The 15,126-nt window shown below is 32.3% G+C and overlaps 1 protein-coding gene across 1 annotated transcript; it reads right to left on the bottom strand.

The window, feature by feature from the left end:
- Positions 1–1,927: 1,927 nt before the first annotated feature.
- LOC136230222 (uncharacterized) lies at positions 1,928–13,047 on the bottom strand. Its single transcript, XM_066019224.1, has 14 exons — positions 12,912–13,047; positions 12,639–12,792; positions 11,298–11,382; positions 8,588–11,162; positions 7,659–8,468; positions 7,068–7,435; positions 6,530–6,989; positions 6,299–6,454; positions 5,956–6,199; positions 5,629–5,870; positions 5,337–5,540; positions 5,142–5,234; positions 4,945–5,061; positions 1,928–2,393 (listed from the first exon to the last, which is right to left on the bottom strand). The coding sequence occupies exons 7-14, from the start codon at positions 6,689–6,691 to the stop codon at positions 1,947–1,949; spliced, it is 1,665 nt and encodes a 554-aa protein (XP_065875296.1). The 5' UTR covers positions 6,692–6,989; positions 7,068–7,435; positions 7,659–8,468; positions 8,588–11,162; positions 11,298–11,382; positions 12,639–12,792; positions 12,912–13,047; the 3' UTR covers positions 1,928–1,946.
- Positions 13,048–15,126: the final 2,079 nt, after the last annotated feature.

Raw genomic sequence — 15,126 nt, 5'->3', positions numbered from 1 at the left:
TTTAGGGGGCCAATTAACTATTTTGGACAAGTTCAGGAGCAAATGATGTGTTAGGCCTTTGTTTTTAATAAAACCAAGTGATATAAGGAACAAAAAAAATCTTTTTCATAATAATATTTGAAACTTACCAAACTTACTAAGAGGTGTTCTTGTGATAAATCTGGCATCCTCTTTGTTCATTCTCACAACATAACATATTATCAGTTGGGCCACTCATAATAATCACTCCGGCCCAAATTGACTCAATTTTCATTTGGGTCAAATACATATACATAAATATCATAATTAAGTATAAAATTACAACTAAGTCATATCACCAAACTTAATTCTTTATATATTATTATCCTTTATATATTATGATTTTACACAGACTCCAATTCATAAATTATAAACCCTAAAAAATATATTTTAGGCTTATAATTTATAAATTTTAATTCTTAAAATATATTAAAAGTACTGATTTTACTAATTTGACATAATCCAAAATCATGACTTGATATAGTTGTAAATAGTTTTTAAAAGATGAATTTCTATGTAATTTTCCCTTTTCATTTGTGGAATATTTTTTGTCCAGACGAGGACTGATATTTTTGTGTTGTTAAAACCGAGGATCTTTTAGTTGAACATTATAAAAATAATTGGTAACGACTTTAAATTGGAAAATTCTAATAATTAAAATTGGTTTGTAACGTGCTAGTTACGCACTAAATATCTTAAGCTTGATTAATATTGGAACGGTCTGATATGACAGTTAAATAACCATCAAACTAGATTTTTCAAATTTTTAATAACATTAGATAAATTGATTTTAATTGAAAATATTATGAGTAAGTTTGTAATATTTCATACATTAATATGCAAATTTAGAATACGTAATGATCGAACTCTTGTACTAGTTTTTGTTTTCAAACAAGAGAATTAGCAAAACCGATATCCTATAAGCTACAATTTGTAGCTTTTCGATACAACAACAACAACAATAAAGCCTTAGTTCCGAAATGATTCGCGGTCGGCTAACATGAACCATCATATAAAACCGTGAAATCAAGTCGTGTCAGCGACATACATTCGCTCCCTCCACTTTGTCCTATCCACTACTATACACTACACCATAAAACCCCTACTGCAACTGAGCCAAATTGTTGGGTTAGACCCTCTTTTGAGTTGCATTAGGCCAAAAAGAAGTCTAATGCAACAAAAAAAATTATTGCTATTTTGGCTGTAGCATTATTTGCTAATGCAACAATATTTTGAAATTGGCAACAATTTGCAATAGTTGCACATATTTTAATTTATTGCAACAATTTATAAATAATACAACAAATTTTCAAGAAATTGCAATAAGTTTTTCTTGTTGCATTACTAGAAATGCAACAATTTTTATAATTTTTACGACAATTTTAATTGATTTTTATAACAAATTTAGCAGTTTGTGCAACAATTTTAGTCACATTTTGCAACAATTTTAACAATTTCTGTGATAAATTTAATTAAATTTTGCAACAATTTATTTGGATTCTGTGACAATTTTAGTTCGATTTTACAACAAGTTTAATTTGAGTTGCAACAGTTTAGTTCAATTTTGCTACAATTTAGTTGACTATTACAACTATTTAATTTGAATTTGCAACAATTTTAGTTCGCTTTTCAACAATTTCAATAATTATTTGCAACATCCTTATATTTTTTGTCGCATAATTTTCAATATTTTTGAACCTGTAATAAATTTAAAAGTCATTTTAATTTAAAAAAAAAATAATCTGAAAGAATATATGTATATATTATCCATTAACCAATTTATATAAATAATGATCCAAATTTATACATAAACAATCTCTAAACATAAAATAGTATTATAATATTCTTTCAAAAAAAAAACACACACATAATATTCTGACATCTATGTCACTTATCATCTTTCCCATCATGGTCATCATGCACACGAATTAACATATAAACCGTGTTACAATATTGTAAATTTTCAATATAAAATTATATAGATTGGTATAGAATTTATTCAATACATTTACCTCATTGGTTTCCTCACTAGATAGATTATTTGGAGGGGAAGAATTAGCAAACAAAGATGTGATTGAATCAACATCGATATTTAAGGTTGGGTTGAGTCTTGCCAAATGTTTCATCATAAATGTCATATTTGTTCCCATCTTTTTGTTCATTTCTTCCTCCATTTCATGCCTCACTTCCTCCCTTAGGCTTGTTTTCATTTCATTCATGAAATCAGCTGGGGGTTTCAATGGTGGACCCCTTTTTGTCGTAGATTTAGCGCCCCTACCGAGAAGCCATGAAGCTCCATGGGATGAATCACCCGATAGTAGTTGGTCAACCATCACAATATTTTCGCCCCCTGACTGCATTTCTTCAATCCTTGCCTATAAAAGAAAATCAAATATAAAATGGCTGCCAAATATGAGACAAAAAAATGATTCATTTCCAAGACGTATTCACAAAAACATCAATTATATTATTTAGAAATGTCTCAACCTTCTACATGCAAGTCTCCAACTTAATATATTAGGCATTGATAATATAAATATAGGATTCAGTAGGATCGATATTACATAATCAACTACATGGTCACAAAGAATACAAGTGGCAGAATAAAAAAGGGATGGAAGAGAAAAATGTAAATTATAATTAAGTTGGACATCAAAATTTTTAACTCTCAAAATAATTTATAAGAATATATAAGGCAAATTAAAGAAATTCATAAGTGAATTCACTAAGCAATAATGTAACACAGCAAGCACTAGCTTCATATATGAATCCTAAAAAGGAATAGAGTGAATCTTAGTTTCAGTTCTAATCATTTCAACAATTCTGACTAATTAAATCATTTGTACATTTACTTCTAATTATTAATGGCATAATACTCATTTGGCTCTCTAAACTATAGTTTCAAAGTCAATTAGAACCTTAAACTATCAACATCCAATCAGGTCCCTAAACTAATAAAAAATCATCAATTGAGGTCTCATCGAAAATAATTCCGTTGAACAGTTTGAGACCATCTTTTCCAAACTCATTTTGAACCAATACATAGATTATTACAATCTATATCAAATAGTCACATTTTCCGATTTTAAAATAGATTTGGGACTCAATTGATGATTTTTGCTTGATTCAAGGACCTGATTGATGATTTTGATAGTTTAGAGACCCAAATAAATATAATGCCATTATTAATTGAATTCTTAATTAACAAAAATCAATTAATGGTCCGTAGGACCTTAATTTGCTCACCAAAATAGACTATGAATATGGTACTGGAAGTATGATTCCTTACAATAAAAGTCTAACTAGCCAAGGAAGTACAAGGACTAAAGTTTGCTAATTAATAATTAATGACTATTGTTTTGCTAATTTAGTTAATGGGATTGTTGGGTATACATCCCAACTCCCACATCGGAAAGATACAAGGAAGATGCATGGTTTATAAAGAAGTTCACCAACTACATTAGTATGAGGCCTTTTGGGAAGGAGCCCAAAAACAAATCCGTGCGGGCTTGGACCAAAGCGGACAATATCATACTAATGGTGGAGCTGTTGGTGAACTTGTGGGCCCTACAACTGGTATCAGAGCCGATGGTTCGGCTGGGAGAACGTGCATGAGATCTAAGGAGATGTGGGAGGCTCTCAGTGTGACCTCGCGATGGGAAATCTGTGCTTGGTGTCTTGTGTCGAAAGTCTTCCTGATATTGTGGTGGTCAGGAGGCGTGTTTCGCGGGTTGGCGGCGGTACAAGATGATTAGACAGATTATCGCTGAAGGGGAGGCTTGTGGTCCTTGGTCTGAGGGGAGGATTGTTGGGTATACATCCCAAGTCCCACATCGGAAAGATACAAGGAAGATGCATGGTTTATAAAGAAGTTCACCAACTACATTAGTATGAGGCCTTTTGGGAAGGAGCCCAAAAACAAATCCGTGCGGGCTTGGCCCAAAGCGGACAATATCATACTAATGGTGGAGCTGTTGGTGAACTTGTGGGCCCTACAATGGGATAAGGTACCAAAATAGGTTTATGATTTTTGGGAAGTATCAATTTAGGCTCCACGTACAAAATAACACCAATATATGTCTAACGTTTACAAAAGTACCAATTTAGGCCTCGATAACGGATTGGACACGTCATTGATATTACTCCGTTAAGTTCTGATTTCTCCCTCCATGTACAACTGACAGAACTTAACGGAATAATATCAATGACGTGTCTCGTTCCGTTATCGAGGCCTAAATTGGTACCATTTTTTAAACGTTAAGCCTATATTGGTGCTATTTTGTACGTGGAGCCTAAATTTATACTTCCTCAAAAACCATAGACCTATTTTGATACCTTATCCCGTTGGTTAATTAATAATAACATGCAGTAGTGACCAAGATATGTGTGTGTCCTTCACTATAAGAGTGAAAAATATAGGCGTGCTTATTACGAATTGTCATGTTAAGGATTACATTTTGATAAAAAAAAAAATAAAGGGACCAAATATAGTAAAACTGAAATAAAGACTTAGGCCAAATTATACGAAATAAGAGCTAAAATTGAACTTTATTCCAGCTATAAAAAAATAGTATAGCGAGCACCCTTACAACTCACATTCAACCTTAATTTGATGTTCATCTATCATAAAATTCTCACGTCAATTTATCATGATTCCACATCTTATTCTTCTCATGTTATACCATTTTTTTTCTACAAATCTATATCCAAATTTGTAAGTTATTGATTATGGTAGATTTTCATCCAATTTAAGAATATTATTTAACCACATCTATAGTACCTTAACCAAAAGACTAAATCGAGGGAGTGAAGAATAGTTATTAGGGAGAACTAATACAAGCAGCAAACTTATCAACATGTCAAAATCAATAGTATCAATCCCAAAAAATTTCAATAAAAAGACTTATAAAGAGAGAAAATACTTACAATCTTAGTTTTAGCAAACTCATCGGTTGCTTTGTAAGTGCGTCCCTCATCCCTTTTGCGAGTTGCAATATAGAGTTCGACTTTTGATAGTGCCACTTGGTTTGGGTTTTCAAGTTGCTTATGTAAAGTAATAAAAATAATTGTTTGTAAAATAACATATATCACAACATTAATAATAAATAAGCATTTGAACATACCAACTTGTTGCGAATTTGTGCAAAGCTTTTTAGTCCAGCAGTGTGTGCATCCTTGACATGTTTTCGATTTTCCACCATTTTTGCAGCTCGTGCCTCAATAATAAAAAATAAAACATAGGTTAACTTGAAAAAAAATGTCCATTTAAAAAAAAAAAAAATCAAATGCATGTAAAGCTTATTTTAATTCACATTTACCTGTATTTTGTTGTCACCCCAATATTTGAGGAGAACCTTGAATTCTTCGATAGGAAGCTCATCGGGTCTGTTTGCCAATCTATCCTCATCATTGTCATAAGCTTTATAATGCTTAGTTTTTAGTCGACATTTATAACCCCTCCAAGCATCATTAATAGTTTTCATCACCCAATTCTTACCATCATCATGTATAATGTACTTTTGCTATAACATAAACATAATATATGGCTTGATGTTAATTAATAGTAACAAAAGCAATTTAAATGTATTCATCAAACAGCAGTAAATTTACCTTGACAAATTGCCACAAAATTTCTTTATCGGGAACATGTGACCAGTTTGTGTGGCTAAACTTGATGTACTGTCTTCCTAATGTCCCCAAAAAGTTACTAAATTCTGATAAGGTTTTGTCATCTCCAATTGGTTGATTCACATCATTCAACATTATCATCTTTCTTTCTTCGATATTTCTTGTATGGATTGCATCCAATTTTGTTTGTCCTCGAAACTTCCTTTTCGGTTGCTTAGTTGATGCTGTCAACATTATAAAACAAAAATTTAACATTAAATTGAGGATATTTACATAATGAGAATATTCTCATGAGATAAGTTCCTTTACCTCTAGAATCATGTGATAATTGACTCTCACATTGAACAATTATATCATTTTCAATTTGTGTCATTTCAGTTGGTAGCTCAACTAACCCAATTTGTGGTTGATTTAGAGTTTTTTCTTGTCGCTTTCGTAACGCAATATAATTCTCCATTGTTCCAATACCTTCATCTCTCTTTTTTCGGAGATGCATTATGTCCAACTTTTCAGCACAGCCTTCAGAAACTTCTACCATTGGTTCTTCCGTTGTCTTGCAAACGTACATGTAATTAAAATAAGAGTTCAAAAACAGGAAAGAACATCAATATATAATAAAGAAATTTTAGAGTCGATAAGAACATACTATTACCTCTATTGCCACTCTTTTTCTAGCACACCCTTCTGTTGTAACATCCTTGACTGTTTTCTTAGCAGCTGCATCAATGGCAAGTGCTAGGGAACGTGTTGTCCTCCTAGTTACGTTGAGGTTGCTAGTAACCTTTTTCTTTCTTGCTTTTTTTCCTTGCTGAATTTTATTTGAATATGTTAGAAGGTTAAAAAATATAACTATAAGATAAGAGTTGTATTTAAGTCAATATACCTTCGATTCTGCATTTTGATTTATAGAATTCCTCATAGAGGAAGATAGTGAATCCATCCGGAGTGAAGCAATCTTGTCTTTGTTCTTTGCAATATTTTCATTTCGGAGTTGTTCATATGCATTGTCAAGTTGCATAATAGATTCTTTATCATGAGGCTTCATTTAAGGATAATCAACCTTAATCAAATAATCAACAATAACATATTTTCAAAATTAAGATACGAATTTCATTGACTAACTAAGTCCTCCTCATGTTCGACATTAGCATCCCCCTCAACGTCATCAGAATCTCCTATCTTTTCATCAACTAGAGACACTTCAACTTGCATAAGCTCTTTCTTTCTTTCCAACTCTTTCTTTTTTGCTTGCTTTCTGGCGCTGGTCTCTTGTTGAATACTTTTCAAAGTGACAAACTTGCATTTTTCACCTTTTGACCTTGGACTTTTTCTTAAAGGAACTTCTGTTATATGAAATTCGAAGTAATCAAATATTGTAGTAAAAGTTGACAAAATAATAAACAATCTAAACCCAAAATTACCTTCAGTAGGAAGCTTCCTTGGTCGAACAAGGACAAATGGCTGTGTTTATTTCACAACGGTACTAGTTTGGTCAACTATGTTGTCGATGAAAAATTCCAAAGTCCCTGAATCACCCACTTTCTCCATGTAAGAGATTACATCTTTATCATTCACAAGGAGTTTGAATCCCCGTTTGTCATCTGCCTTGACATACATCCCTCCAATTTCGGTATATTTCAACTCATGTTTGACATCACTCATCAATGAAGTAAATGAGATCAAATCTGCATCTTCATAAGGGGGAAACTCAAAAACCTCACCTCCAACATACTTGTTCTTAAAATCTCCTCCATGGTAGAATTTAATAACAAACGTTTTCTCCTTCATTCTGCAACAAAACAATATCATATGTAGTAAGTAAAAAATGATTGTTTAAACATTAGCAATTCAAACAAGTACCAATTCTAAACAAAATCTCAAACTAGAGACAATTCTAAACATATCTGAAACAAGGATAAACACAGATAAAAATATCAAACCATATGTAATTTCAACATATCTCAAAACACACATATAAATTTATTTAAAGACAAGATGCAAAGAAAACCTACATTTACTTATTGGAGTCCAGCCAATCCCAATCAGTATTATCAATGTCTGAATCAACATCATTTGTTGTGTAATCCGTTGATTTTGGGTCTATATTTGTTGGATATGGGATTTTTCTTATAGGCACATCATCTCTGGACCAGCTATCTCTGTTACTATCAATTTCAGCACACAACACAAAATTCTCTCTTACATCAACAACATTTATATCTTCTTCAGTGGCATCATTGCCTTCTCCTATATCAGACCATTCCTTAGGCAACTTCTTAATAACATAATGTGAATATTTTTCTGTAGGATCTTCAATGAAAAATACTTGAAGCACTTGTGAGGCCATCACAAAAGGGTCATCTTTTTGATATAACTTGCTAACATTAACTCGAGGAAACCCATAATCATCTTTTTCTTCTTGGTACCAAGAACATCTAAACAAAATAACATTAAATGCCCCCCAGTAATCAATTTCAATGATATCTTCAATTGATCCATAGTAATTCACATCCCCGACTTTAGGGTTTTGGTCCTTTGAACTTGCGAAGCTAGTGGTTAGGGCTGTTAACATGACACCATTATTTTGGGTAGTACACTTTTCGTCTCTTTTCTTAGTATGAAACCTTGATCCATTTATTACATATCCACTAAACTTCTTTGCAGATCGAACTGGACCCTTTGCCAAACTTAATAGGTCACTAGAAACAAAAGTCTTTCGTTGAACCTCCTCCTTAAACCACTTATGAAATTCTAAACTGTGTGCTCTTTCTTTTTTATACCTTTGTCTCTTTGGAAAACTTTCCAACAAATTTTTATGTTCCCTACAAATGAAGAACAAAACATGGAATACAACCATAAGAAATATATTCATGTACAATTACATAATTAATAAAAAAATAAAAAAAATGGATAAAATTTGAAATGAACAGATTCTTCTTACTGTATGTATTTCTCCACTTCTCCATTTCCACAATTGAAAAGAATGTACCGATGAGCTTTATTCCAAGTGTCATCATCCAAATGAATAGAATTCCAGCGCTTATTCTTCTTCATACCTAGAGGATAACCGATAGTAGGAATAATTGAACCCCCAATACCAACCGACTGACTAAGGAATTTATTTTTCACACCATCACCTAAGTATCTTGAGCAAAAAGTGACACATTCTTCAGCCAAATACCCTTCAGCTGCACCCTTCTAGTCTTGATCTATTGCGAACATAGGACTTCAACTTTCCCAAGTAGCGTTCGATTGGAAACATCCATCTATTATGAACAGGACCACCAAGCTGAACTTCTTTGCACAAATGTATTGGCAAGTGAACCATTATATCAAAGAAAGATGGTGGAAATATCATCTCAAGTTGGCAAATTATTTCAACAATCTCTTCTTGCAACCCCTTTATATCATTTGGATCGATAACTTTATTACACAACCCTCTAAAGAATGCACCCAATCGAATCAAAGGCAATGCAACCTCGGCCTTTAATGACTTTTTCACAGCAAACTGTAGTAAATATTGAAGTATGAAATGAGCATCATGACTCTTATACCCTGATACTTTCCTATCACCCACTTGCACACATCGGCCAATATTGGATGCAAAACCATAAGGTAATTTGGCCATTTTAAGTACCATACAAAAGACTTCCTTCTCTTTGTTAGTCATGTCAAAACAGGCAGCCCCATATTCAATGTGTTTATTATCACTGGAATTTCGAGGATGAAGGGTCTTCCTAATGCCCATATCTTGCAAATCTAATCGTGCATTTAGATGATCTTTACTCTTACCTGCAATACTCAACAAAGTCCCCAATATATTATCAAAAATGTTTTTCTCTATATGCATGACATCAAGATTATGGCGGGATAGGTTGTGTATCCAATACGGTAATTCAAAAAGTATGGACTTCTTCTTCCATGGGCATTTGGAATTGGGTTGTGGTTTCTTTTTCTGCTTCCCAAATACATTCTTAAATTCGTGTAACAACTCCACAATATCCATTCCAGACAACTCAGTAGGCATATTTCCCACTTCAATATCACCATTGAATCTTCTCTTGTCAACCCTCCACTTATGGTTTGAATCAAGAAACTTGCGATGGTTCATATAACACATTTTTTTACTATGCTTCAAGTAAGTTGAAAAAGTCTCATAATGACAATTTGGGCAAGCCAATTTACCTTTCGTGCTCCAACCCGACAACATAGCATAAGCCGGAAAGTCACTAATGGTCCAAAGTAGGTTTGCTTGCAAAGTAAAGGTTTGGTTTGTAAAGGAATCATAAGTTTCCACCCCTATATCCCATAACTCTTTCAATTCTGTAATTAGAGGTTGCATGTACACATCAATATTGTTCCCAGGAGAAGTTGGGCCAGGAATTAGAGTAGACAATATCAAATTTTCAGGTTTCATACAAAGTCAAGGTGGTAGGTTATAATTAATTAAAACAATTGGCCATGTGCTATGGGATATGCTCATTTTTCGAAAAGGATTGAAACCATCAGAAGCTAAACCTAATCTGACATTACGAATTTCAAAGCTGAAGTTAGGATACAAACTGTCCATGGCCTTCCAAGCCTCACCATCTGCTGGATGTCTTAACTTGCCATCTTTTTCTCTCTCTTTTGCATGCCATATCATTAATTCAGCCAAACCTTTACACATAAATAGTCGCTGCAACCTTGGTTTTAGAGGGAAATATCTCATTATTTTTGCAGGAACTTTGTGACATTTCTTAGGCTTTTCATTTTCAACACCAACATATTCATTATCCATAACTTTCCACCTAGAAGCACCACAAATTTTGCAAACAGTTTCACCTTCATTTTCAGCCCAATATAGCATGCAATCATTAGGGCAGGCATGTATCTTTTGGTAATCAAGACCTAAATCTTTAATTACATTCTTTGCGGCATTAAAAGATTTTGGTACTTCGGCATTAGGAAAAGCCTCCCTAATCAACTCTAACAAATCTGAAAATGCAGCCTCACTAACTCCATGAACACATTTAAATAGGTAAAGTCGAACCATGAAGGTTAACCTAGAAAATCTTTCACAACCAGGATATAGGGGTTGTTTTCCCTCCTCAACAAGATGATAGAATTTTTTTGCATCTAAATTTGGGCCATTGTTTATTCCATGATCATCATTGCCTAAGTCATTGTCTATATATTGAAAATTGTCATGCAACATTCTAGCTAGTTCATCTCCAAAATTCATACCCATTGAACTAGCCTTTACATTTTCATCATTAGTAGTAGTTTTTCTCACAACATCATAAATCCAACTAACAAGGGTTAAAGCCGGTCCATTGCAAATTAGATGATCATAAATTGCACCCTTGCTATGCCATTTACGATTACAACAATGTGTGCAAGGACATTTCATTTGTTCCCCTACACCATATTTATCAAATGCACGTTCTATAAATAATTTAGCTCCATTCAAATATCTTTCACAATACCTTGGAAGCTCCAACCATTTGTTATCATCATACTCCATTAATAAATAGCTGATCAAAATATAAAAACACACATTTAGTCAAATTTTCCATTTCATGATGTCACACAAACAAAAGCAACTCATGATTACAAACATATTAATGGTGCAAACAAAAAAGACAAGGATATGAAAGATTATTACGTACCTCAAAGTTTAAAAGCTTCACCACATTTGCTGTCACCTGTCCCTTCCTTTCCTTATTGTTTGCTATCACTCTAAGAAAAAAAACACTAAAGACAAAAATAGACAGTAATTGGTGTAAACAAACATAGGCAGTAATTGATGTAGATACATCACTTCATTAGGAAATGAATTTCAGTTCGATTATTCGATATATTTGGTTGGGTTTCGATTTGAATTTATAAAAAATATAAGGTTTGGTTTTTATGATAAAATTACTAAATTAACGGAACTGACTAAAATAGAGGTTAATTAGATAAATTATATTAAAAATTGATATGATGTCTAAAGAAATTAATAGTTTTTCACTTTTTAATTTATGGATTAGTTAACTTATTTTGAATATAAAAAATTCGATTTCATACATGTAAAGTTTTTCTTAAGTTGTTTTATATTGCTACTTCCCAAAGTCCTAAAAGAAAATCACATCATGATTTAGAACTTACAAAGCAGAGTATAAATATATACAAGACACTATAATGGCCTTCTAAAATTATAGCTTTCATGCAATGGCTTTTGCAAATAATATTCAGTGACAGAACAACTTTCATGTCTTTACAAAAATTTTACATAAATACATTTTGTCTTGGGCTATGAGTGGGTTATTTGTGTTTAATTGTCCAAGTTCAAAGCTATATGTTGCATGATTTGGGCTTCAATTTTGTAAATGGATTAATCATCGCTTATTCATTAATTTGGTTTTTCAAATGCTCCTGGACACCTTTCATTAATTAATGTTGTTAAGTTGAGTTGCCAATCCAACTTCATCATCTTCCCCTATTGCACTAGTTATAAGTTTTTAACTCATCTGATTTAAAAATCAACTACCACCCTCATTCTTTTTATTTAGGATAAGGTACCAAAATAGGTCTATAGTTTTTAGGAAATATCAATTTAGGCTCCACGTATAAAATAACACCAATATAGGCTTAACGTTTAAAAAATGTATTAATTTAGACTTCAAGAACGGATTGGACACGTCATTCCTATTACTCCGTTAAGTTCTTATTTCTCCCTCCACGTACAATTGATAGGACTTGACGGAGTAATATCAATGAGGTGTCTCGTTCCATTATCGAAGCCTAAATTGGTACCTTTTTAAAAGGTTAAACCTATATTGGTGCTATTTTCACGTGGAGCCTAAATTGATACAATTCCAAAAATCATAGGCCTATTTTGGTACCTTATCCCTTTTATTTAACATAGGTATTCCCAATAAAGATTTTAATTAGTAATTTAACAAAACATAATCTTAAATTGTATTAACAGGAGTGTAAAAGAAATTGTAAAAAGTTGGAAGAATCACCTGTTATAGCTCCTATTTCTGGTTCAGTCTTCAAAATTGAAATTCAAAAGGTCTCCTTGATCCCCCAAATAACAATAGAAGCACAACTGGTTCAGTCTTCAAAATTGAAATTCAAAAGGTCTCCTTGATCCCCCAAATAACAATAGAAGCACAACTGGATAGAAAAAATCATCAAGTTTTGCTGGTTAGGTTTCAAGCAAATAATAGCAAATAGACAATCGCATAATATCATTAACAAAATAAGAAGAAAAAACAGGAAATTTAATTAGTTACCTTGCTTGTGTGATGATTGAGAACCAAAATTGTGTTTTAGGGTTGAAGAAATCGTGTCAGTGAAGAAGAGGCTTTTCAGCTTAGGTTTCGCATACCAGAGTTGTGTTTGTTAGATGAAAAGAATCCCAAATTTTCACGTTTGAGGTTTTGCTGAGGTTTAGCACTTTCAAATTTTCACTATAGCCATGAGTTTTCGGGTTACGTTTTTAATTTGTAAATTTTTTCACTAAAGTACTATTTGATCCATGTTTTATTTAGAATTTTATTATTTGGACTGTGATTTATTATTTGGTCACAATTGACCCTTAACCTATGCCAATTAGTGTAATTTCATCTAATTTGGATTAAAATTTGACGTAACGTTTATCTCTGTGACACGTAGCGATATTTTGACACATGGACTTTATAGGTTTTAGTTTAGATATTTGTTTTTATTTTATTATTTTTTAATCTAATTAATATTTTCACATAAGAAAATTTATGTGTGAAGACATGCCACATGTCAAGTCCATGTATCAAAATATCGTCATATGTCAAGGAGTGATAGTTTTGTTAAATTTACATCCAAATTGCGTGAAATTTCACCAATTCGGATAGGTCGTAGAGCAAATTTGACCAAATAATAGATCAAGGGCCAAATTATTAAATTTTGGATAAATCAGGAAGCAAATACTATTTTAAGTTTAATTATAATTAACTCAAATATTAATTTTTAATACTGCTCTCTCCATTTATTTTGCAATAGGTACTTTTAAATTTTTGGATACATCAACAGTCAAATACAAACAGTGATTGACGTCTAATTGTAATTAACTAGACTACTAACTAATTAATATATATATTTTTTTTATATAATTTATAGTACTAACTTTCTCCATTTTTTTTGTAATGGCTAGAAAACAATATTGAAACATGATCTAAATAAGGAAACAATATTTAAGTTTAAAATAATCTTTAAGAGGTATTAGTACCCTTAGTGTTTTTTTTTTTGAGTCAAGTACCCTTAATGCTTTTCATTTCATTTTTTATATATAATTAAATTTATTATTATATATCACTTTATTACTTATTTTTATAAAAGTGTAACAATAATTTTATAAATACAATTAAATATTTCGTAAATTATTTTCTTATTATATAAAAAAATATTTTTTCATCTTCATTAAAAAAATTAATATTTAAAAAAATCATATTAAATTTCACCATTTTTATTATTAAAGTACAACTATGCAACAATTATACTTTTGTTGCATTTTTCATTTTTTCTTATTTTTTTTAACAATTTAAACAAATTGTTGGATTAGGTCACAAATACAAGCAACAATTATTATTTTGTTGCATATTTTTTTTGTTATCTTTTGAGTTTGAAGCTTAATGTAACAAAAATGCAACATTAATACATTTTTATTGAAATGGACAAAATAAACTCATTTTATGCAACAATTTTCAAGTAACAAATTTAAATTGAGTTGCATTAGGGGTTTTATGGTATAGTGATATTTTCCTCAGTCCCCAATAAACTCATATCACTCTCGATCACCCTCCTCCAAGTTTACTTAGGTCTTCCCCTACCCATCACCACTACATCCATTTGCCACTATTCGGTCCTCCTAACCGGCACATCAAGCGTTCTTCTTCTTACATGGCCAAACCACCTTACTCGGTTTCCCCTCATTTTATTCTTAATAGATGTAACCCCTACTTTTGTCCTAATTATTTCATTACTCATCCGATACTTTCTCGTATGACCACACATCCATCTCAACATACGCATCTCCGCCACCGACATTTTATGAATATGATAGTGTTTCACTGCCCAACACTCCGTACCATATAACAATGCTGGTCTGATTGCCGTGCGGTAGAATTTTCCCTTCAATCTATTAGGCATGCCGGGGTCAGAAAGGAAACTCGTAGCACTCTTCCACTTTGCCCACCCAGATTTAATCCTATGAGCAACATCTCCATCTACTTCTCCATCCGTTTGGATAATAGATCCTAAATACCGGAAACAATCCGATGCCTGAACAACTCTCTCATCTAGGGTGATTGTCTCTGCCTCCCTACTCCTATCGCCGCTAAACTTACACTCCAAATATTCCGTCTTACTTCGGCTCAACTTAAAGTCTCTAGATTCTAAAGTTTATCTCCATAGTTCCAACTTCCTCTCCACGCCTTCTTTCGTCTCATCAACCAACACAATATCATCTGCAAA

This window comes from Euphorbia lathyris, chromosome 5 (genome assembly GCF_963576675.1).
Source record: "Euphorbia lathyris chromosome 5, ddEupLath1.1, whole genome shotgun sequence".
In the NCBI taxonomy this organism is placed as follows: domain Eukaryota; kingdom Viridiplantae; phylum Streptophyta; class Magnoliopsida; order Malpighiales; family Euphorbiaceae; genus Euphorbia; species Euphorbia lathyris.
Note: the sequence above shows the minus strand (reverse complement) of the source record. Positions and strands in the feature narration are given on the sequence as shown.